This window comes from Coregonus lavaretus (assembly GCF_964263955.1).
Source record: "Coregonus lavaretus genome assembly, chromosome: 2".
Lineage (NCBI taxonomy): Eukaryota > Metazoa > Chordata > Actinopteri > Salmoniformes > Salmonidae > Coregonus > Coregonus lavaretus.
In genome coordinates, this window is record NC_139989.1 from 44,301,358 (window position 1) to 44,326,771 (window position 25,414).

A 25,414-nucleotide genomic window follows, 5' to 3' on the forward strand; every position below is an offset into this window, starting at 1 on the left:
GTAGTTGAAGTAATATGTACATGTGGGTAGAGTTAAAGTGACTATGCATAAATAATTAACAGAGTAGCAGTAGCGTAAAAAGATGGGGTGGGGGTGGGGGGTGCAGTGCAAATAGTCCGGGTAGCCATGATTAGCTGTTCAGGAGTCTTATGGCTTGGGGGTAGAAGCTGTTGAGAAGTCTTTTGGACCTAGACTTGGCACTCCGGTACCGCTTGCCGTGCGGTAGCAGAGAGAACAGTCTATGACTAGGGTGGCTGGAGTCTTTGACAATTTTGAGGGCCTTCCTCTGACACCGCCTGGTATAGAGGTCCTGGATGGCAGGAAGCTTGGCCCCAGTGATGTACTGGGCCGTACGCACTACCCTCTGTAGTGCCTTGCGGTCGGAGGCCGAACAGTTGCCATACCAGGCGGTGATGCAACCAGTCAGGATGCTCTCGATGGTGCAGCTGTAGAATTTTTTGAGGATCTGAGGACCCATGCCAAATCTTTTCAGTCTCCTGAGGGGGTTTGTCGTGACCTCTTTACGACTATCTTGGTGTGTTTGGACCATGATAGTTCGTTGGTGATGTGGACACCAAGGAACTTGAAGCTCTCAACCTGTTCCACTACAGCCCCGTCGATGAGAATGGGGGCGTGCTCAGTCCTCTTTTTTTTCCTGTAGTCCACAATCATCTCCTTTGTCTTGGTCACGTTGAGGGAGAGGTTGTTATCCTGGCACCACACGGCCAGGTCTCTGACCTCCTCCCTATAGGCTGTCTCATCGTTGTCGGTGATCAGGCCTACCACTGTTGTGTCGTCTGCAAACTTAATGATGGTGTTGGAGTCGTGCCTGGCCATGCAGTCATGGGTGAACAGGGAGTACAGGAGGAGACTGAGCATGCACCCCTGAGGGGCCCCCGTGTTGAGGATCAGTGTGGCAGATGTGTTGTTACCTACCCTTACCACCTGGGGACGGCCCGTCAGGAAGTCCAGGATCCAGTTGCAGAGGGAGGTGTTTAGTCCCAGGATCCTTAGCTTAGTGATGAGCTTTGAGGGCACTATGGTGTTGAATACTGAGCTGTAGTCAATGAATAACATTCTCACGTAGGTGTTCCTCTTGTCTAGGTGGGAAAGGGCAGTGTGGAGTGCAATAGAGATTGCATCATCTGTGGATCTGTTGGGGCGGTATGCAAATTGGAGTGGGTCTAGGGTTTCTGGGATAATGGTGTTGATGTTGACTTCATGGCTACAGACGTCAGTGCTACGGGTCGGTAGTCATTTAGGTAGGTTATCTTAGTGTCCTTGGGCACGGGGACTATGGTGGTCTGCTTGAAACATAATAATAATAATAATAATATGCCATTTAGCAGACGCTTTTATCCAAAGCGACTTACAGTCATGCGTGCATACATTTTTTTATTTTTTTTGTGTACGGGTGGTCCCGGGGATCGAACCCACTACCTTGGCGTTACAAGCGCCGTGCTCTACCAGCTGAGCTACAGAGGACCACAATACCAAACATGTTGGTATTACAGACTCAGTCAGGGACATATTGAAAATGTCAGTGTAGACACTTGCCAGTTGGTCAGCACATGCTCAGAGTACACGTCCTGGTAATCCGTCTGGCCCTGCGGCCTTGTGAATGTTGACCTGCTTAAAAGTCTTACTCTGGCTACGGAGAGCGTGATCACATAGTCATCCGGAACAGCTGCTGCTCTCATGCATGCTTCAGTGTTGCTTGCCTCGAAGCTAGCATAGAAGTGCTTTAGCTCGTTTGGAAGTCTTGTGTCACTGGGCAGCTCGTGGCTGTGCTTCCCTTTGTAGTCTAATAGTTTTCAAGCCCTGCCACATCCGACGAGCATCAGAGCCGGTGTAGTACGATTCAATCTTAGTCCTGTATTGACTCTTTGCCTGTTTGATGGTTCGTCTGAGGGCATAGCGGGATTTCTTATGAGCGTCCGGGTTAGAGTCCCGCTCCTTGAAAGCGGCAGCTTTACCCTTTAGCTCAGTGCGGATGTTTCCTGTAATCCATGGCTTCTGGTTGGGGTATGTACGTACGGTCACTGTGGGGACGACATCATCGATGCACTTATTGATGAAGCCAGTGACTGATGTGGTGTACTCCTCAATGCTATCTGAAGAATCCCGGAACATGTTCCAGTCTGTGCTAGCAAAACAGTCCTGTAGCTTAGCATCTGCGTCATCTGACCACTTTTTTATTAACCGAGTCACTGGTGCTTCCTGCTTTAGTTTTTGCTTATAAGCAGGAATCAGGAGGATAGAGTTATGGTCAGATTTGCCAAATGGAGGGCGAGGGAGAGCTTTGTATGCGTCTCTGTGTGTGGAGTAAAGGTGGTCTAGAATATTTTTTCCTCTGGTTGCACATTTAACATGCTGGTAGAAATTAGGTAGAACGGATTTAAGTTTCCCTACATTAAAGTCCCCGGCCACTAGGAGCGCTGCCTCTGGATGAGCGTTTTCCTGTTCACTTATGGCCTTATACAGCTCATTCAGTGCAATCTTAATGCCAGCATTGGTTTGTGGTGGTAAATAGACAGCTATGAAAAATATAGATGAAAACTCTCTTGGTAAATAGTGTGGTCTACAGCTTATCATAAGATACTCTACCTCAGGCGAGCAAAACCTCGAGACTTCCTTAGTATTTGATTTTGTGCACCAGCTGTTGTTTACAAATATACACAGACCGCCACCCCTTGTCTTACCGGAGTCATTGGTTAGAGCTGCAGGACCTTTGTTTGAGCGGAAGGCATTGGATTAAAGATGTTTTTAACTGTTTTCAACCCTAATTCTGTACTGATGTTGGTGTAGAGACTATTGATATCGTGGGCCTGGAATGGGATGTGTGATATCTATAGGACTTTTATTTTGACACACATTCGAAATAGATGATAGAAGTACACACACAATTCTGTTTTATCATTTAGGCTAAAAATATAAATGCAAACAAATATATAACAATTACTTTTGATAATTGGTATAAGATATCGATTATTGTGATATTGTCCATAATTGTTTGCCTTATTTATTAATTTACACTTAAAGACTACATGTCAGAACTCTTATTCTGAAGGATTGTTATTCTTGCTAGTTTGATATTCGTTTGAGTGAGCAGTTTGTGAGGGAATGTTATTACCTAGCTAGCTAGCTGGCTAACTTTAACAACGGTTAATAAAGTCTCGATTTGATTGAAGACCAATGGAAATGCAACTAACATGTCGACCATAACTTTTCTGCTGTCACCACTTGAATGCTTGCGGTCCCAGTTCCATACCACCAACAGTGTGTTTCTCTTGCGAGGTGAGTTGAACCGCTAACGTTAGCAACTAGGCTAGTTATCAAATAATCGCAACCAGACTAGGGAGCTGGCTAGTGATTTCGCTTGCTAGTTAGCTAGCTAAATTAGCTAGTTTAGCAACAGTGCGCTCGCATCTGGCTACACGGGGCTAAAATCTGGATTATAATGGCTGCTCCACTGGCACGGGCCATGAGTCTAGGTAGCTAGCACCTAGCGAGTGTATATTACGTAATAGCTACAGTACAATTAACATACTGGTTAGATAGCTAACGTTAGTGTGTGGTTTGACAGTTAGCTAGCTACCTATCTATCTATGTTGTCAGTCACAATGGTAGCCTAAACACTCACGCCTGCTAACGTGACTTGCTAGGTAAGACATTTTGACATCTGGCCTTATCGTTTTTCAAGATGTTCATAGCTATATGACCAGTAGGGTCAAAAAATGATCACAGTGGTAATAGAGGGTGCAACAGGTCAGCAACAAGTAAAGGTTTGTTGGCTTTTCATAGTCGAGTACAGGGGTCGAGACAGCAGGTGCAGTGCCAGTAGATACATTCAAATGTATTCCATATGTAGCTAGTTTAGTATAAATATTGAAACTTGGACAAGCGTGAATGTCTGACTGAATTTTTATGTGGCCGCACAGCTCGTTCTAGCTAATCACATAATATGCGTGGTATCGAGTAGTGATGGGCTCAATGCCCATGCCGGCTCATTTGGCTCGGTTCATGTAAAAGAGCCGATTCAGTTGGGTCTTCGTTCAAAATGCTTAAATCGACCTAGAACCATGAAATAAAGTGCAAATATCCAATGTAAAGCCCAACAGGTAGGCTACCATTATGTCAGATCGTGAAATGCGCGTTGAAATACATTTTTACCTGGCCAAATTATTAGATAGCCTGCAAAAAGTTTTTAAGCACTGATGATCAGCGTGGACCAGTTTGACGTGCTCTCCCAACAATTTCTGCAGTGAGGATTAAGCCTCTTTAGATCATTATTTTGTAATTTATCTGCACAAAAACGTTGTTTTGAGCTCAAAAAGCAGCAGCTAGTAGCAGTATGCAAATCAGGGCGCCAAACCGACGTTCACTAAAAATATACGTTGAAAAAGAGCCGTTCGTTGCAAACGACCCATCATTACTAGTATCGTATCGACAATCCTCACGACCAAGTTATTAATCTTGTAGTGTGTGACCCCTTCTGTGCCACTTCGTTTAGTGCGCACCACTACGTTGTCAAGACAAAACGACAGGAAATACGTTTTAATGTGAGAGGCACAGCGATGTTAGGATTATGAACGTAACAACCCACACACTCTGCCTTGCCTAAACAAAGTATGTCTCTCTCCCCCCACGGTGTCGCTGCCTGCTGGGTACCGGACTAGCTGGCTAAACTAACATTGTCCTTCGCTCCCGCCTGCCGAACACATTTTACATGACATTTGAGTCATTAGGCAGACGCTCTTATCCAGAGCGACTTAGTACAGTTAGTGAGTGCATACATTTTTATTCTTCTTCTCCATACTGGCCCCCCGTGGGAAACTAACCCACAACCCTGGCGTTGCAAACGCCATGCTCTACCAACTGAGCTAGCTACACCGGGCCCCCACCTGCCATCGTTAACAGAACTGCGGGAAAACAGTGCCCGACAGGCGGGAACGAAGGACACTGTTTACCGGTGTACGGCTAGCTAGCTACCGTAGTCGCCCCCGCCCCTTCTTTGGGAGGATGGGGGGGACAGTGCACTAGCTAACCAGCTAGTTAGCGTTTATCGGCGGCTGGCATCCAACATTATTGTGCATTAACGCCACCTACTGTAATGGAGCACCCCCCGCCTCCCGCATGTCCTATCTTCAAAATTTACAAATATATAAAGAGGGGTTCCTGCAGATGCAGGAATGTCCACATGCAGGAACGCCTCGAATTGCAGGCCGAATTTTCTGGGTTAGATTAGCATTAATACTGCCTGTAAAAAGTGGAGCGGGCTAGTGTTATGTGGATTCACATCTTGCTTGTTTTGATCTTTCTTAAGGTTTAGATTTGTGTCGATTTGGCAAAAAATATAAACCTGTCCTTGCTTCATATCGCTAGATTTAATATGTCTGCCATGACATAAGTGCTTCATATTTATTTGGCTCACAGTTAACCCTATTCATGCTGATCCTCTGCGCTTGGCCTACTTTTTCTATTGTCAGTGCCTATGAACAGGTGGATTATTTAAATGCTGTATCGTATTTACTTAGCATCTGATCTCTATCAAGCTTGAGCTTTGAGTAAATAGGAGACTTAAACAGTTGGCCTGCTTCTTGGACAGGAATTAGGATCTAAAATAAATCTTATCTAAGGTTTAGAGATTAAGATACTTATGTAATCTGTTTACATGTTGTAACAAATGTATCTCTTTATCTATCTTTTATCCTCACTACCTTCTCCTTGAACTTTTTCACAATGAGAGCAGCCCCACTGAAATGGAAATAAACAGGAAATAGACCAGGTATGCTATGCACAAACATCTCTCTCGTAATCTCACAATTACACACTCCTTTTGGTTGAAGTCGTACTGTTCTTATGATCTATGTTATCATCATGTTGTTGTGCCCTTGCTGTGAATCCCTTTTCTTAAACCGTGAAGGTCTTGTTAGTTTGTTTTCCTCTAGTTTTTCATCTTCTTTCATCTCCTCCGCTTTCTTTGAATCATGGCTTGAGTTCATTTAGCTCATCCATGCTCTGTTCATATCTCACTTCAAAGTGGACAAGATTCTAGGTAGTTGAAATATAATCTGAATCTTGGCATAGACGTGTCAATCTTTTTGAGTCCTAATGTTTCATTACTGGGGCTGAAACTTGTAACAGTTTGATTGAAATATTGCACTGCACACCTTGTACCGTTTTTGCAACATGATAACATGAATACTAAGAATAAGAACCCACTTTCTGAATTAGTAACTGTTCCACACACACTGTGTTATGTACAACTTGGTACGTAAACACAAACACAGCATGTACTGGGCTAGTTTTGGTTTGCTAATGAAATGTCAATGGTCAGTGTGTTGGTTGTAGATATGATTGACAGTTCTGTCAGTAGTGGAACTGGACCAGCTGGCAGGGATTACGCACATGCAATTAAGACATTCAGCAGCCTCAGTGGCATTGTGACGCAGTGACATCATCTTTGGGTGACGGTCAGAGACAGCAAGTCCTCCGGCCACACCCAACAGGGGCCTAGGAGGACAGGACTTTAGACTATCATGTTGTCTACATGCTGCCCCAATTGCCCCATGCATCACAACAAATAGAGTGAACACAAAAACCTTCTTCTCAGCTGATTTTAATTATTTCTCTACTGTGAAAGAAAAGAAGAGCTGATCACGTGGTGGTGGCGCAGGACTTCAGGTCCTTTTTCTGTCTAAACATGAGGGATGGCAAGAGGCCAGGCTATAACGTCATTGCTTTGGCAGGGGAAATTATTAAGGCGTTGAATCTCAGACCGTGCTCTTCAGATTCAGTTCAGCTTGTTCTCAGTGCCGACTGTAATGAATGGTTGAAAAAACTGCCCATGGTGAAGAATTGGGATAGGATGATTCGCAGTTAGGCAGTGTTGTGTAAAGTAGGGGACATGGAGGCTTTGGGTGTTGTTAGGCTAGTCTTTTTGTGCCAGTCAGAATCACACCGCTTTGAACACCTGTTTTTTTTTGTCTCACCCCAAAAACCTGACCCTACACTTCCTCACAGAATGTGAAGCTTGTTTGAAATAAAAAGTGAAAGCCTGGGTGTTTATTTGTATTGCATAGGTAGGTATGCGGATGCCTGTGTGGAGTTGGTTTCGGTCTCCTGACATGATAGCCCTTATCTCCAAAAGTTGTATCGGTAATAAAAGGTATTGAAAGATGAGCTCTGTCTGTTGCTTTGCAAATCAAGAAATAATCTAAAGAGCTATGATGATCCTTTTTTAGTTTTTAATGCTAGAATGAACATTACGCTACTGAGTATTAACCTGGCAGGGGATACATTACTGTAGGTCTATACCACTAAGACCAAAGCCAGAATCCCAGGTATTAAAAAGTGCTCAGATAGCGAGAGTTCTGATAACAGGAGAGCATTACAGTGTACACTCAAAGCTCTGGGTCTTGAGATCAGTGTCTATCAAATGATGGGATTTATCTGGGTTCCAGGTGGAAGAAAGACTCCAAAGTTGGGCAAATATCGGGAGAAATGATATGGACAAGCTACAGAAGCAAACTAACACATAGCTAGCCTAATATCCATGCTGAAACAATTAGGTCAGTCACATGTGGTCCTGTCGAGGGATGCTGTAACTCATTTTGCCACATGGTGATACATTCTGTTAGTGCTCAGTACATGCTACAGGCGTGGCGTGCTGTCATTCTAAGGGAAAGTAAAAGTGCCTCTCCAACAACACATAACCAAGATCATTTATAATAAGCAAAACCGGTCTCTGAAAGTACAGGATTAAAGTGTGTTTAGAGGATCTCTGGGTATGTTGTTGTTTGAATAATTCTGGGTTTGTTTAACATTTCTGTCTGCTGTTTTGTCTCAGTAGGGCTTATACTCTGGGTGACTGACTTTTTCCCAATTGGTTGTCAAGTCAACATGGCTTACCTGGACAAGAGTCCAGTGTCTTATCATTCTTATGGCTTTTCTAGCTATTGTTCTATTATCTGTTGTCTTTTGTTATCGTGTATAGTTGTATCTATCACAGGTTCATAACAACCCTTCAGGTTCTCCTTGCTACTAATAAGCAGCAGCCTTTCAGCACATAGCCTAGGCCTATATCTATCTACAGCAAGAGGTGGACGAGGGCAGCGGAGCAGGTTTGACGAAAGGGGTTGGATTGCCATGGAAACTGACATGGTATATTATGAACTTGTTTTAAAAAGAGGATTTTGAAACACTTTAAAGATTGAAAAGCCTCGGGGAAGGTCACAAGTCAGGACCAGTGGAGTTCAAAGGTTGTGTGAACTCAAGCTTCCTATGCGATGCTTCTCTGGTGACCTCTCCTTCAGCTTGAAAATATTCCACCACCCCCCTTTAACTGAGCATGGCAGGAGGAACATTGGTCCTTCTGGCTGGTTCAGTTTGCAAGCCTTCCCATAGCAATCAATAACTGCAGGACCACATGGTTTGTTACTGGATATCGTTGCAACTGTCGTTGTTCAATTCAAAGCCTGTGTTTTAAGATCCACAGTCCATTTCGGTCAGGCTTTCTTGGCTTAGTCTATTTCGCCAAGTGATGGGCAGCAGCAGTAGCAGCAACAACCCAACCGTCTGACACCTTGGCCCCGAGAGTAGTGGAGTGATGGCGCTCCCTTGTCCTGACAGCATAATATGATTTTGTACTAACTGTAAGTCGCTCTGGGTAAGAGCGTCTGCTAAATGACTAAAATGTAATGTAAATGTATGTGCCCCAACAGTTGTAGCTAGAATGTGTCAGGGTGGAAGCCTCTAGAACATGGCTGGAGTGGCAGGAGGCTATTGTTGTGATTTTGGTTCACAGAGGGCAGCTGTGTTAATCCACCCATCGGGCTCTGGTTACTGCCATGTTGACTTAAAGGTCCCGCACAGTCATCCTATTTCCCAAGTAAAAATAGCCTTTGAATGACCAAAACATCTCCCATAATATATTTACGCTATTAAAATGCTCAGAATTTAATAAATCTTACCTTCTCTCATCTCTAACGATCAGTAAGCCTGAAAGAACTGGCCGAGTAGGCGGGGAGCATTTATTCATGAGCTCGCCTTGACTGACAGCTCTTTCAAACATCCCTGTGTATGTTGCCAGGTAACAAGGTAAACAATCGGCCACATGTTATTGATGACCAGGTAAACAATGGGCCATGTCATTCTGAGCCTAAATAGTATGCCTCAACCCATTTTCTCAGCAAAATGCTTTCATGGTCAAAAGAGTTGATCATGGACTGTTGAACAGCAGCAATACACAATTGCATTTCTATTGTTTTGTAACTAATTACAGAATACAGTTCACTGATACTTTTTCATAATAATTAGTAAAGCCTGAGTCACCTTAGACATAAGGGAATGTACATGAAAACAGCATACAATAAGTGTATTGTACAATTTATTGGTGCCTTTGCATTAGCGCTATAAAGGAAAATATGTTCAGAATTGTATGTATTGATCAGACATTTATTTGATTATTTACAATAGGCCAGCATAGCTGAAATATTGATCAACATGAACACTCATGAGAAATAAAGGTGAGAAATAATGTTTAGACATCATTTGACATATAAATTAATAATTAGAGCCATAAACCTAATATAGTCACCCAGCCACCCTACAGTGTGCAGGACCCATTGATTCGTACAAATTGTAACACTCATCTCCCGTCCGAATGCTTGAAAAAAACAATACAAAGTAACAATGTGATATCATATCACGTAAAAGTGAATTACTTAGGCTTTAGGAAATGCAACCAACTACAGAGATTGATGTGGAGGGGAGCGGGAGAGGAAGGGGACCATGTGCCCCGCTTCAATCAAGCAGGCTTCAGTCACCCACTTGGCTCCAGTCACCCCCAAGATTGAAGCGGGATACAAGTCCATCAATGGCCTCCTCCTTTTCAGGCCTCTCACACCGGGCAGACAGGGGTCCTGGGATGGACATCTCGCACAGCTTCCCCACACACTGTGCTGGATCAAGGGTGACCTCGTTGAAGAGGAGATCCAGGAGCCTGTCTGCGTAGCCTGTCATGTTTTTGAAAAGGGAAATGTATGTTAAATGGGTAGTGAATTTTATTTACTTTTATTTACTGTTATGATGCTATCAATTTGTTGATGTAGTGATCTACTCATTCTACAATATGTTTTCTGGTGTTTTTGAAGTACTCAATTTGTATTTGGGGGGGGGGGGGTTAGGGATGGAAGAACAAAAACCATATAATGACTATCAGGTGTGTTACGGAAAATATACTGTCAAAATAGCCACGCGCTTGCAAGATCCACTGTCAATGATAATAATAATAATGATGGTACAGCATCTGTCTTCAGGATTAGCTTCCTGGCAAGACCCATCAAATGTTCTCCCCAATTGATAAAGCAACTTCGCTCCAAATGTACACTGCACATGTGTGACATGATCGTAATTTTTGGTGCAGCCTGTCCCCCTGAAATGAAAAGCAGCCACTGCTGTCGGGATGTCTTCATTCTTCGGAAAATAGTGTTATGTTAAATTAACACTGGAATCCAGTCACAACACAGTGTGCTTTTTCCAGCATGTTGGTAAGTAGTTAGTAGCTAGCTGAAAGTCACAGTTGACACCAGGAAAATCACCTTTTTGACTGCACTGGGCCTTTAACAATGGGGTGAGGCACGAAACAAGAGGACAATGGATGGCAGTGTAACACTATGTAAAGCACTGTATTACAGTGGCTTGCACAGCAGCAAAATTAACTGCTGCACCAAATTCTGTAAAACACAGCTATTTAGATATTTAACAAACTGGATTCTGCTGCTATTTTACCTGCTGAGAAAAACTGCAAATAAGTTTAACAATGAATGCATCCATTATGAGTAAAGCTCACCATACCACATGACTAATGCAAAAATGGCATGTGGATACAGACTGCATTCCATCAAGCCACATTGATAATTAGTGTAGGAGACCATATCGGGAAGTACTGCTAAGTGACCGATTAGCTGGAGGTTGGCAAGAGCACCTTTGTGGCCCATCAGTAGCAAGTTGAGCTCTCATTCTAAGACTATGTCTGTTTTAGGCTGCTTCTCTGAATCCTTTAGCATGTGATTTTGTACATTTATCTGCACTGGGCAGATTTTATGTAAGGCGTTGCCATGGCAAGGAGCTGGTCCGCCGCAGTATTGGCTGGGCCCATTTTAATCTGCAGTCCTGCCTGTTATGGTGGGTTGCCATGGGGATGGGCTGGTCCTTCTGCAGCAGGACCCATTAACCTATTGGATTAGGGTTCATACACTCTCTCAGGTTAGTGAACTGGAGGGGAGCCCTGGGAATGTGTCAGGCAGGTGATGTAAGGCGGGAGGAAGCAGTTGGGGATGCAAGTAAAGGTGGGATGTTCTAGCCAGTTTAGTGAGATAGTTCTAGGCATTTATGATTTTGATGAATATGTTATTTTGTTTATCTCACAGGTCTGTCCATCAGCCTCCCTCCGTCACAGCTGCGATCATGGAGGCCCAGGCAGGGGAGGAGCCAAGCACAAGTGGTTCGGCTCCTGCATCGTCTGACTCCGCCCCCAGCCCACAGAGCGAGGCAGTGACCAATGAGCTGCAAGAGCTGTCGCTGCAGCCCGCCCCCAACCTGCTGCCCCTGAGAGACAGGAAAAACGGTGAGTGCCCGTTCTGATTCCAGGCAACTGCCATCAAGCCCACTGATGAGATTAAAACCCTGGTGCACTGACGCTATATGGTGTAAAGCCCACACACTTCCCATCAGAAAGCTACTGGAATGAACTGTAGAAAATGAAAACAAAGAATACAGCTCTGAAGCATCGACAGGTTACTCAGTCTGAGGCTCTGTGTTGTGTAAACACTTCTATAATGCCAGTAGCACTATAGAACTGTATAACTGTTAGTTTGCTCTCATACTTCCTTTCACTTGGCACAATACCCACAGTGGTCACTGGTGAAGGAGGGAGAGTTGCATGGCAAAGTTGTTAGAATTCCAACTGAAAGAGCTCAATGAGGGGGAGGAGAGTAGTAGCTTACCCATGTGCACTCCGGGTCAAAGGGGACCTGGAATGCAGTTGGCCCTCGTTCCTCCACACTCTGAGAGAGTGCGAAAGTGCACTTGAGGAAGAGGAGTAGGAGCTGGTGCGCTGGAATAAAACCCAGCTGAACTTGAGCTTCTCTCATTAAGTCATGAGGAGGAAGATCTTGTGTATGACATTGCTTTTACAGACATGCACCTAAAGGCAAACACAAGGAAAAGAGGAAAAATGGTGTGTGTGAGAGCGAGATCATCTCACACTATAATCAACATGTTGTTACCCCTTCAATGTTCGGGTAACCTGACCATAGGCGATAAAGTCTGAACATTTACATTTTAGTCATTTAGCAGACGCTCTTATCCAGAGCTACTTACAGTTAGAGCATTCATCTTAAGATAGCTAGGTGGGACAACCACATATTAGAAAGTACATTCTTCCTCAATAGTGTAGCTGTCAGTAGAGTCAGAGCTAGAAGGGGGGGTGGGGGAGTGCAAGTGCTGGTTAAGTGTTATTTTGAAAGAAAGTTGAGGAGAAGGATTATTTAAGATACTGTTTGAAGAGGTAGGGTTTCAGATGTTTTCAGAAGATGGGCAGGGACTCTGCTGTCCTAGCTTCAGGGGGAAGCTGATTCCACCATTGGTGCCAGGACAGAAAAGAGCTTGGACTGGGCTGAGTGGGAGCTGCCCTCCCGTTGGGGTGGGAGGGCCAAGAGACCTGAGGTGGCAGAACGGAGTGCTCGGGTTGGGATGTAGGGTTTGAGCATAACCTGAAGGTAGGGAGGGGCAGTTCCTCTAGCTGTTCCGTAGGTAAGCACCATGGCCTTGTAGTGGATGCAAGCTTCAACTGGAAGCCAGTGGAGTGTGCGGAGGAGCGAGGTCACATGAGAGAACTTGGGAAGGTTGAAAACCAGGCGGGCTGCTGCGTTCTGGATAAATTGCAGGGGTTTGATGGCATAAGCGGGGAGCCCAGCCAACAGCGAGTTGCAGTAGTCCAGACGGGAGAGGACAAGTGCCTGGATTAGGACCTGCAGCGCTTCCTGTGTGAGGTAGGGTCGTACTCTACGGATGTTGTAGAGCATGAACCTGCAGGAGCGGGTCACTGCTTTGATGTTTGCAGAGAACGACAGGGTGTTGTCCAGGGTCACGCCAAGGTTCTTTGCACTCTGGGACGGCGAAGTTGTGGAGTTGTCAACCATGATGGAGAGGTCTTTGAGCGGGCAGGCCTTCCCTGGGAGGAAGAGCAGTTCCATCATGTTGAGCTTGAGTTGGTGGGCCGACATCCAAGTTGAGATATCTGCCAGGCACGCAAAGATGCGTGTCGCCACCTGGGTGTTAGAAGGGGGTTTAGGAGAAAAGTAGTTGAGTGTCATCCGCATAGCAATGATATTAGAGACCATGTGAGGATATGACTGAGCCGAGTGACTTTGTGTATAGAGAGAAGAGGAGAGGGCCTAGAACCGAGCCCTGTGGGACACCAGTAGTGAGAGTACGTGGTGCAGAGACAGATCCTCTCCACGTCACCTAGTAGGAGCGGCCTGCCAGCTAGGATGCAATCCAAGAGTGTGCATAGCCTGAGATGCCCAGCCCTGAGAGGGTGGAGAGGAGGATCTGATGGTTCACGGTGTCAAAGGCAGCGGATAGATCTAGGAGGATGAGAACAGAGGAGAGAGAGTCAGCTTTGGCAGTGCGAAGAGCCTCCGTGACACAGAGAAGAGCAGTCTCGGTTGAATGACCCGTCTTGGTTAGGGCCAAGAAGATCGTTCTGAGAGAGATAACGAGAAAGTTGATCAGAGACAGCACGCTCAAGTGTTTTGGAAAGAAAAGAAAGAAGGGATACAGGTCTATAGTTTTTGACGTCAGATGAGTCAAGTGTTGGTTTCTTGAGGAGGGGAGCAACCCAGGCCATTTTGAAGTCAGTTTACGCAGCTAGTGGTCAGGGATGAGTTGATGAGGGAAGTGAAGAATGGGAGAAGGTCTCCAGAGATGGTCTGGAGGAGGGGATGGGGTCGAGCGGGCAGTTTTACGGGTGGCCAGACCTCACTAGTCGCAGGATGTCATCTGGAGAGAGAGGGGAGCGAGTTTCCTAGGGTTATAGGCAGAAGCTTGAAATTTAGAGTGGTAGAAAGTGGCTTTAGCAGCGGATACAGAGGAAGAGAAGGTAGAGAGGAGGGAGTGAAAGGATGATAGGTGCTCCAGAAGTTTTCCTCCATTTTCGCTTAGCTGCCTGCAGCCCTGTTCTGTAAGCTTGCAATGAGTCACTCAGCCACGGAGCAGGAGAGGAGGGCCGAGCCGACCGGGAGGAAAGGGGACAGTGCGAGTCATAGGATGCGGAAAGGGAGGAGAGTAGGGTCAAAGAGGCAGAATCAGGAGACAGGAGGGAGAAGGATTTAGCAGAAGGGAGAGATGATAGGATAGAAGAGGAGAGAGTAGTGGGAGAGAGAGCGAAGATTGCGATGGCGCATGACCATCTGGGTAGGAGCTGAGTGGTTAGGGTTGGAGGAAAGAGAGACAGTAAAGGAAACAAAGTAGTGATCAGAGACCTGGAGGGGGGTTGCAGTGAGATTAGTAGGCGAGCAGCCTCTAGTAAAGATGAGGTCAAGAGTATTGCCTGCCTTGTGAGTTGGAGGGGATTGGGAAAGGGTGAGGTCAAAAGAGGCAAGGAGGGGAAAGAGAGTTGGAAATAAATTAATCGAAAGCAGACGTCGGGAGGTTGAAGTCGCCAAGTACGAAGAGCGGTGAGCCATAGTCAGGAAATGAGCTTATCAAGGTGTCAAGCTCATTGAGGAACTCTCCAAGGGCACCTGGTGGGCGATAGATGATGACAATGTTAAGCTTGAGTGGACAAGTGACAGTGACAGCATGGAATTCAAATGAGATGGACAGGTGAGAGAGGGAGAAAAGAGAAAATCTCCACGTAGGAGAAATGAGTAGACCTGTACCACCACCGTGACGACCAGATGCTCTTGGACTATGAGAGAAAACATAGGGGGCTACTCTCTCCTTTTGGTTCACGGATTACAATTCTGAGCAACAAACACAGTCAGCAGTGCTGGAAACATTGAAAAGCACTTTGTTCCACCAAACCACCAGCATCCAAAACCAGAAAGTGTCTCAGTGAGGGGAAGCTGTGAGACAAGCAAATGAAAAAGAGCAGCATGATATCATGAGCAATAAAAGTCTGAATTAATCGTGTTCACTTTTTCCACTCAACTCACCCTTTCCACTCATGCTATCATCAGATGCAGTCCCATTCGCTGAGCTGTGTGTTTACATAGTTAACGTTGTACTACCTCAGCCAAAGCAGCAAACTGCAGCTCTTACTTTGCGTGTTATCCCTGTTCATACACACACATGCTCAGTGTTGGAGTAGTGAACTACATGTAGTTCAACTAGTAATTTAACTACATTTTGCAGTAGCTTGGTGGTAGTTGAACTTAATTCAAATCTTGGGAGGGTTTTTAGTAGGTAATGAGTTTTTTGCCATGTAGCCAACTACTGGAACTACACTACTTTTTCTGCAAAAATAGAATATGGGTGAAGTAGGCAATTGTCTTTTATTTTTCGGCATCAGACCTTTCTAATTCTCACTTGAAAACCCAGTTTGAGTGTTTAATAGGCTAAATTAAACATCTGTTAACATCTGACTCCAGAGTGATCTATTCTTGCAATTTGTAGTCTGATATTTAAGATTTAGATATGATTATTTATCACAAAGTAGTTTGGATGTTGTGAACTACTTGTTCAAAGTAACTTTAGTTAATTAAACTATTTTTCTTAAGGGTAGCTATAGTTCAGCTTAACTTCTTCCAGTGTGAAGTAATTGGTAGCTAGGTTCCCCAACACTGCACACACTCAGTTACTTTAGGGATTTAGAGGTAACATGCTTGGCCCAATATTTCACTGAAGTGCAGGCAGCTCAACACAGACAGTTGGTCTGGATCCAACCACTTTGCTAAGGAGGAGGCCTGAGAGATCAAGTGTGTAGTGGTTGTCGAGATACTGCACTGCACTGCACTCACACCCAGACCACAGTTGTAATTCAGAACACAGCAGGGCTAGACACTGCTGCCCTGATACTGCGCTCTAGTCTACTCGTATCTCCATCTTACTCAGTGACTGAATGTTCACCAATGGATAGCATGCTAATTGGGGTGTATGAGTGTCAGTGTACCTTTGCCGATAAGCATGCACACATAGGTTCCATTATGAGTGAGCATGCTCTGCACCTTTTAGTCTGCTGTTTTGACAGGTGAGGTCGGGGAAGAGTGTGAAGTGTGTCTGTTGGGAGTCAGGTGTGAAGAGGTGCCTGGGTCATGTTTAATAGGTCATGGCACATCAGAGATAAATGTTTCGTAATGGAAAGCAGAAATCTGTGCTCTTACTGAACTAGTTCAGCTAGTTCCTCCACGTTAATTTTTTTTTTTGTCTCCTACTGACTGTTCCGCACGGAGTTGATTCTCAGCAAAGGCACACACACACACACACACACACTGGACGTCTGTTGTTATCATGGAAACAGAAATGTCTTCCTGACGTTTATCTGAAACACTCATGCTCGAGGAGCCTTACGTAGCAGAGAAGAATAAACCGATTGATTGATGTGAGTGTGTTTTTCTATAATAGTGTGAGCGTGGGTGTTGACGCGGATTTTGACGAATAGCAGCCGGAAGTTATGTTCTTGACAAAGCTATATCCTCAATTCCTTATCTGTTAATATTTTGATATGTTTACACGTCTATGGTAATCATGGCTGTCAAAAGAGAGAAGGGAGGTGAAGGGAGAACAGATGAATGGAAGGGGATGACGGGAAGGGAGGAAAAAGATTATGAACGAGGGCAGCAAAGAGCGAGAGAGATGAGATCAAGAGGCATATAAAGTCCACTGCTATCAGTCTAAATGTGCATTTTATTCAGCTGTGAAATATTAGTTTAAAACCTTGGCCCCTGAATCATATAGCTGACCTCATGTACTGTGAATGTGATTGACCCAGAATAAGAGACGTGACACGCGTGACAGTAAGGATGACTGCACAAAGAGTTCATAAGAGTTTAATCACCCTGAACTCCTATGTACCCACCTTGCTCTTTCATTCCTGGCCCTGCCCTGAACACATGCTGCCAGATATACACAGCAGCTGGATTGAACATCGTGGACCACTAGAAATATCATTGTTGTTTGGGATGATACACGCTGCCATCTTGTGGCTGACAGAAACACTATAACTGGCCTTACAGCATTAGAGGAAGGACAGGGAATTGAAGTACTGTGGCACATCACATATACGTTGACGTTTGCATGTATGCATCATGTCCTATGGATCATGAGATGATGTTCATTTTCAAACCTTTTTTTCAGTGTAAACTTGTGTTTTTATGTGTTCAAATGCACTGAGGATATCGAACAGGTTCTAGATCATTAACACAAGATATGTGTTGAGTCAGGTTGTGTGTGCAGGGATATCTGTGAGTAACCCTAGCCGCCGTTAAGGGTAGCTGGATATAGCCCCCATAGCCAGCTGGCCCTACTATTTAAAACAGTCAGCCCGAGGGGAAGGCTTGGCGAGGGGGTGGATGGGGGTCACTCACATTCTGGAGCCCAGGCTCAGAGAGAAGGAGTTAATTTGAGACTTGTTTACCGCACACCCTTCCTCCTGAGTAAGACCTTGATGAAGAGGTGTGACGGCAGTAACTGTTTGAATGTGGACTCCATCTTGTTTCAATCACAGAAGGCCCACCAGGTAATGAAATCCCAGGGCCCAGTTTCCCAAAGCATCTTAAGGCTAAGTTCATCGTTAGAACCTTCGTAGTAGCATGGTTAGATTTCCAAGCTGTTTCCCAAAAGCATTGTTACTAAAGTTGCACCTCAAAACGCTCTTTATTTACCGACTGCCTCATACCACTCCTAACAACTAAGTGCGTCGTTAGATTCTTTTCTGCCCTTCTGCTCCGCTAAACATAGAAACAATATGTTTATCTGTCTCTGTGAATTCCAATAACATCAGAACAAAGTTGACTACAAATACAAAGTTGCCAGTGTTTTTGCAATTGTTACAAACAAGCGAAAGATAAAAAGATGCTTCAAATGAAAACTGACATACATACAGTATAGGCTGTAGGCCTATATGTTGAAATCAATATCTTCAATCAATTGAGTTATATTTTGCATTATTATTGGGTAAGCATTAAAATAAGCCGCCTCAATATTTGCAGCCATATGTGGGAATATCTCTCTAGGAGCTGATCCCTCGTCAGTATTGTGAAATAATTAGAATGTTAAGGTAAGATTTGAATGGAGAAAGCTGATCCGAGAGCAGCGCTGTCTTTCTTTCAATCTTATCAGTATCGACACATACTCTGACACACTTAGCGAATGTTCTCTCTCCGTGGTGTTTTGGGAAACTCATGTTAGATCTTCCGCCGTTGGAGCGATTCATCGTTAAAACACTCATAAGTCTAAGTTCCATCGCTATCGGGAAACCGGGCCCAGGCCAGTATCAGATACCCTGGCGGTTTCCTCTTGGTCTTGGAATAGGAGGTACCCTGATGTGACTGTGACTAACACGCAGTGAATGATGAGAAATATCAGTGTCAGTGACCTCTGGCTCTGAAGATCATCATTTCTCCTCAGTGATGTCCTAGCACTTCCATTTAAAGACCCCCCAAGACCGCTTCTAGGAGATATTATTATTTTACCCCCCTGTCTGAGGGTGCTTGGTCACACCAAACCTGCAGGCAAAATGCATTTTCTGGGGTTGTTATGAAATGGCTGGTAGGTGAACTACCACTGCTGGAACTGCCAGAGGTCAACTCTGTATACAGTTTCCTTCTTTCAGAGGTCATAATGCTTCAGTACTTTATAAGCATGTACAGTAGGATCGGCAAATAGCCTCACAGAAGAGTTTTCTCTAGCTATTTCGTGTTTCTTTGGGGCATATCAGCAAAGAATTGGTTGGATTGTTTAGCAATAGCGAGAATTGGTTTGCATTTAGCACCGGGCTATGGGCTGATTTGGACCCTAGATTCTTGACTTACAGTTAATTTGACCTTGACCATGCATAGTTTCGACCATAACGATCACTGATCTAGTATTCAGAGAATGCCCACAGGGAGCCCTATTTCAGTCAGATAAACATACATTATTACCACTTTCACTGAAACACCAGAATGTAACTTTAGGTATTTTGAATATGCTTAGAGCCCCTGTGAGTTGTTATTAGCTTTTCCTATCATCTGTATTTATGGCTGACATAAGCATGCATGCACACACACACACACACACACACACACACACGCACACGCACACGCACACACACACACACACACACACTCACATGAAAGCAGGATTATCCGTGCAAGCATATGGTTGGTGCCTTATCTGCAGCAAGGGGGATCAGAGTCTTGATTCATTTTCCCCTTCCTCGTCAAAGTGAGCTTTGCCTGAGGATTGTGCATCCTGATTCCTGCATCTCTCTCTCTCTCACACACACACACACACACACACACACACACACACACACACACACACACACACACACACAGACAGTTCGTGGGCATCTGTAAATAGTATCTTATGCTCACCTTTAAAGTGGCCGGCTATCTAAAGCTAGGCCATTACATCGAATCCCACTGTACCTTCTCCGCTATGCAATCCGGTTTCCGAGCTGGTCATGGGTGCACTTCAGCCACGCTCAAGGTCCTAAACGATATTATAACCGCGATCGATAATAGACAGTACTGTGCAGCCGTTTTCATTGACCTGGCCAAGGCTTTCGACTCTGTCAACCACCGCATTCTTATTGGCAGACTAAATAGCCTTGGTTTCTCAAATGACTGCCTCGCCTGGTTCACCAACTACTTCTCAGATAGAGTTCAATGTGTCAAATCGGAGGGCCTGTTGTCTGGACCTATGGCAGTCTCTATGGGGGTGCCACAGGGTTCAATTCTTGGGCCGACTCTTTTCTCTGTGTATATCAATGACGTCGCTCTTGCTGCTGGTGACTCTCAGATCCACCTCTACGCAGACGACACCATTTTGTATACATCTGGCCCTTCATTGGACACTGTGTTAACAAACCTCCAAACGAGCTTCAATTCCATACAACACTCCTTCAGTAGCCTCCAACTGCTCTTAAACACTAGTAAAACTAAATGCATGCTTTTCAATCGAACGCTGCTGGCACCCGCCCACCCGACTAGAATCACTACTCTCGACGGGTCTGACCTAGAGTATGTGGACAACTACAAATATCTAGGTGTCTGGTTAGACTGTAAACTCTCCTTCCAGACTCACATTAAGAATCTCCAATCCAAAGTTAAATCTAGAATCGGTTTCCTATTTCGCAACAAAGCCTCCTTCACTCATGCTGCCAAACATGCCCTCGTAAAACTGACTATCCTACCGATCCTTGACTTCGGCGATGTCATTTACAAAATAGCCTCCAACACTCTACTCAGCAAATTGGATGTAGTCTATCACAGTGCCATCCGTTTTGTCTCCAAAGCCCCATATAATACCCACCACTGTGACCTGTACGCTCTTGTTGGCTGGTCCTCACTACATATTCGTCGCCAAACCCACTGGCTCCAGGCCATCTATAAATCACTGCTAGGCAAATCCCCGCCTTATCTTAGCTCATTGGTCACCATAGCAACACCCACCCGTAGTCTGCGCTCCAGCGGGTATATCTCACTGGTCATCCCCAAAGCCAACACCTCCTTTGGCCGCAATTCCTTCCAGTTCTCTGCTGCCAATGACTGGAACAAATTGCAAAAATCTCTGAAGCTGGAGACACTTATCTCCCTCACTAACTTTAAGCATCAGTTGTCAGAGCACCTTACCGATCACTGCACCTGTACACAGCCCATCTGAAATTAGCCCGCCCAACTATCTCATCCCTATATTGTTATTTATTTTGCTCATTTGTACCCCAGTATCTCTATTTGCACATCATCTCTTGCACATCTATCATTCCAGTGTTAATACTAATTGTAATTATTTTGCACTATAGCCTATTTTATTGCCTTACCTCCATAACTTGCTAAATTTGCACACACTGTATATTATATGTATTTCTGTTGTATTTTTGACTTTGTTTTGTTTTACCCCATATGTAACTCTGTGTTGTTGTTTTTATCGCACTGCTTTGCTTTATCTTGGCCAGGTCGCAGTTGTAAATGAGAACTTGTTCTCAACTGGTTTACCTGGTTAAATAAAGGTGAAATAAAAAAATAAAAAAAACATCTGTTCTAAAACACAAAGTGAATGCCAATAATAATCAACAAGAGCTTCCCTGGGGATTTTCTCTACCTCACATAGTTCTTTGTTATGACCCCCAGGCTAGTTCCCTACTTTATTTTAGCTCACCTGATCCACCATTTGTGAATACAAATGGTTACTTTGGCAGTACACACAGCTGTAGGCTACATTTCTGTTTTTAAAAGTCAGTTTTGACAGTTTTTTTGTACTTCATCTTTAGACAATTATTTTAAGGCTTTGATTAGCATTGATGTTTTAATGAGAAGTGGCAGACCAAAACATGTTTCACATTTTAAAGTTCTCACTCTCTGTCACTGCCTTGTTGTATTAGCAAATGTTTTGCTTACAAAAGTCAAACGGTGAAGACTGAAACTGTCAAAGACCCAGCCTTGGCTTTGAGACAACACGTGTTTCTGTTTGGGGATCTGTGTGGTGGCAGTTTCTTCCCTTGGGGCCATTATGCTGTCTGCCTACATCAGGGGTACTCAAGTACTATTTGAGAAGTTCCGGCCCACAAATTTCCTAGGGGTCAAAGGTCCGTATGGATATTGTCATTTATCGGCTTAGTAACCCCCACCTCGCAACCCATGCGACCCCAAGCTGTTCACAACCCTCTTGTTGGCAGAGAGAAAATCTTAAAATGTTTAAGCAAATATCCCACAATTCTCCACATTTTGCATGGGGCAGAGCATATATATATATATTTTTTTTTGCTGTGTAAAGCTAATTTCCTGCAATTCTACAAAATGTTCCATGTCTTATGTGTGTTTATATGATACCAGGGGTCAAAGCCCGACCTAGTTCCAACATTTATTTTGAAGTCTGGACCCGCAGCCCGTATTGACCCCGTTCTGGAACCGGACCGTGGTCCGCCAGTTGAGTATGGGGCGCCTACATTGTGTACAAAGCTCACAGGTGTGCACTCTTATGTTGTCACTAATGAGCAGAGGTCACAGGTGCCAAGGGGGAAGTATTTGATTGTGGTTAGGAGGAAAAGGTTTAGCTGAAGTGTGTCTGTGTTTGTCAATGGCGGAGTGAGTGGGTACAGCAACAGCTGTGACAGAATGCTTGATCAAGGATTCACAGGCATTTGACACACACACACACACACACACACACACACTCACACTCACACTCACACTCACACTCACTCACTCGTCTTGCTGCAGTAGATACTGGCTCTTGAAACTCATAGCAGCTGTACATTTCCTCTGCAAGCCAGTGTTGATTTTTTTCCATCTTTTTCATTTGGTTGTTTTGTTTTTTGACACCTTCAATGAGATTTGGCAATTTTTCGGAACTATTCTGAACTTTTTTGCTAAAAAACAAGAGAAAGGAGAGGTCAGCGAGAACGCAGTTGTGTATAGAGCACTTTATATGGACTTTTGGAGCAGTTCACTCTTCTCATGATTTTTGTCACTTTGCACAAGGACCACTTCTATTCTAATGCTCTTATTTCGGTCTGTCGGGCGATATCCTGCATTCATATATTTAGCAATCTCTGTGACTTTTCCAAAAGATATCACAAACGTTATAATACACATTGACTGGAATGTATTGGACTGAACTGAACAGAGAATTCAATTTTTGTTACATTTGAATGTTTTTGGACATTATTTTCATTGATTTATTTGATGGGACCACCGTCTTTCAGTAAGACTTATTTATTATTTTGAACCTGATCGCCATGCTGGACACCAACCTGTCCCTTCACACAGACCCCACCTCTTTTGGGCCCCCTCCAATCAGCAACAGCATGGATAAGCAACGCATACGATTGGAGTTAGAACGCCGGGCTTGTCAGAGCCTGAGGGAAGGTGGGATTCATATTACGCACACACACCCACACACCCACACACATACACACCCACACACCCACACACCCACACACATACACACAAACTCTTTATAATATGAAAAGTGGAAGATATGGTTTCATTGATATCTTTGTTTGGTTATATATATTTTCAAACCGATTTCTTTCATATAGCCTAATTATTGAGAATTTCTTACTCTTCCTTACTCGTCCTACATGTCTTTTGTTTCATAGCTCCCCATAAAACACACCCGGCTATACAGTTGAGTTTTTCTCAGTGAGTTTTACTGCTCAGGCCGGCTCAGTGGGTGTCTGGTGTCTTCTGGGCTGCTGGTCAGATACTAAGTGGACCTCCTGGCCCCGGTACAGATGGGGCAGTGCCAGGACTCTGTGCCCAGTGGACATGAACTCAGGCACCTGTGGGTGCAGCCAGGGCTGTGACACCAACTGAGTTGGAGCGAGAGGAGCCTGAACAGATTTAGTCGGGACACACTGAGAATCTCACACTGACTTTTAGAGAAACATAAATGTGCTGTGAGGCATATACACTGGCCCACTGAGTTAAGGTGAGAAATACTGAGACTGATTAAGATACTGTGGTATTGGTGTTTACTGTGACACACAGAGACAGGTTTAGATACTAAGACACAGATGGACACTGAGGGAAAACGGGGACAGGCTTGAGACACTGAGATGGACTTGGAACCATTGAGACAGACTGTGATTTACCGAGAGGTTATTTGCACCGAGACGTACAGTCTTTCAGAGACACTGTATGATAGGGTAACCCACAGGCACCTGCCTTGGCAGCCGGTTTGACTTCACAGAGTTTCAAAGGTGGACAGCATACCTTGACCCTGATTGAGGAGGGTGTCTGTTCACGTGTGTCCCCTCATGCAGCCAGGCTGAGCCCAGGCCTTAGATTTCTGCTTCGGAGCAGTTTGAGTGTCGGGTGATTTACAGTAATATTCCCTATAACTCAACAGGCTGCGCTGGGCAGAGAGATAGAGTTCCCAGTTATTACAGTGTGGTCCACAAATAGAAACCAGCAGGGAGAGGGTGAGGAAGGGTTTCAGCTCAGGGTTGGGATGGAGTGAATGGAAGGTTTTGAAAATATTCTCTAAGAAGTAATAGTTTGAATAGGCGATATAGAAAAAGTGCACAGGAAGTTTTGAAGTGAAGCACAGAGAAAGGTGACAATACATAAATTGAGCATAAAGGGAGATATGGAGAGGGATAGGTGGTGGGGAAAATGTAATCTTCTCATTTACATCACATTAAGTGAGGTACTGAGAACTGTAATGAATTCAAATTCTGGCATTTGAGTGAGCATATTTGCCTAGAAAAGATTCTGTTTAAGCACCTGGCATCATTCACCTGTCATTCCTTGGCACATCTAGCAAATCATCTGCCACTGGAGGAGTGTCTGTGTTTGTGTGCGTCCATGTTTTTCCCATTAAGCCTATTTAATCTTGTCTCCTGTCGAGGGGACTATTGGGAGTCCTACGTCAAGCAGCCATATAAGAGAAATTAGGATGTTTTGGCCCAGGCGACGACAGCCTGGACTGTCAGAAATGTTGACGCTGTTCAGAGATGTGAAAAACCACAGAGGCTGAGCTCCGAGAGAGACAGAGACCATGAGAAAGAAGTTCCACATCTCCCACACTGATCTCACTCTGACCTATTAGTCAGTATGCTTCCCTGGGTTCAGATGTAGGCAGCAGACCAGCTACCAACACCACTACCTCAGGAGGTACACACAACCATCACTGTGTGTACTGTACAATGGACTGGTCTCACACATGAACACCAGGCCATATACTGTATGGCTATGTAGTATACTGTAACCGCCTTACTTCCCCTCGCATGGACAGTATCACTTCTCTAATTTTGTGAAAACTGCTTATGCGCACAAATAGACCTCACACTGAGATGTAGGTTTACTTTCCCTCACATCTGACAGGAATCACTTACAAGAGTCCACTCAGCTCGTAGTGGCTGAAGTGTAAAAACTGGATAGCAATGATGATGTCATGCAGAGAACAAGGTCTCCACCACTAGCTTTCTGTCTTCATTCTATAGGCTTGGTCCAGCTGTCTGTCACTGAGATTAGGCAGCTGTTAGCATGACACATTTATTGATGTTATACACATTTAGTCAGTTTGGAACTGTTAAAATGTATCTGTACACATACTCCTCTCAATATAACACGTCATTCTATTTTGAATTGTGAGTGCTGAATGTGGGCCTTCCTGTTCAAGCCATGCGGAAGTGTCGCTGTCTCTATCTCTCTCTGTGTGGTAAAAATTGTCAAAACGCGACAACCCGGCT

General features: G+C 44.5%; 1 protein-coding gene across 1 annotated transcript in view; it reads left to right on the forward strand.

Annotated features, from left to right (window-relative positions):
- Nucleotides 1-3,125: 3,125 nt before the first annotated feature.
- Nucleotides 3,126-25,414, forward strand: part of LOC311103661 (myocardin-related transcription factor A-like) — a 41,724-nt gene continuing 19,435 nt past the window's right edge. Inside the window, exons 1-3 of the mRNA XM_084145274.1 lie at nucleotides 3,126-3,297; nucleotides 5,753-5,788; nucleotides 11,436-11,632. Coding sequence (XP_084001400.1) covers nucleotides 11,473-11,632 — 160 coding nt within the window. The 5' untranslated portion in view covers nucleotides 3,126-3,297; nucleotides 5,753-5,788; nucleotides 11,436-11,472. The remainder of the gene's footprint in view (nucleotides 3,298-5,752; nucleotides 5,789-11,435; nucleotides 11,633-25,414) is intronic.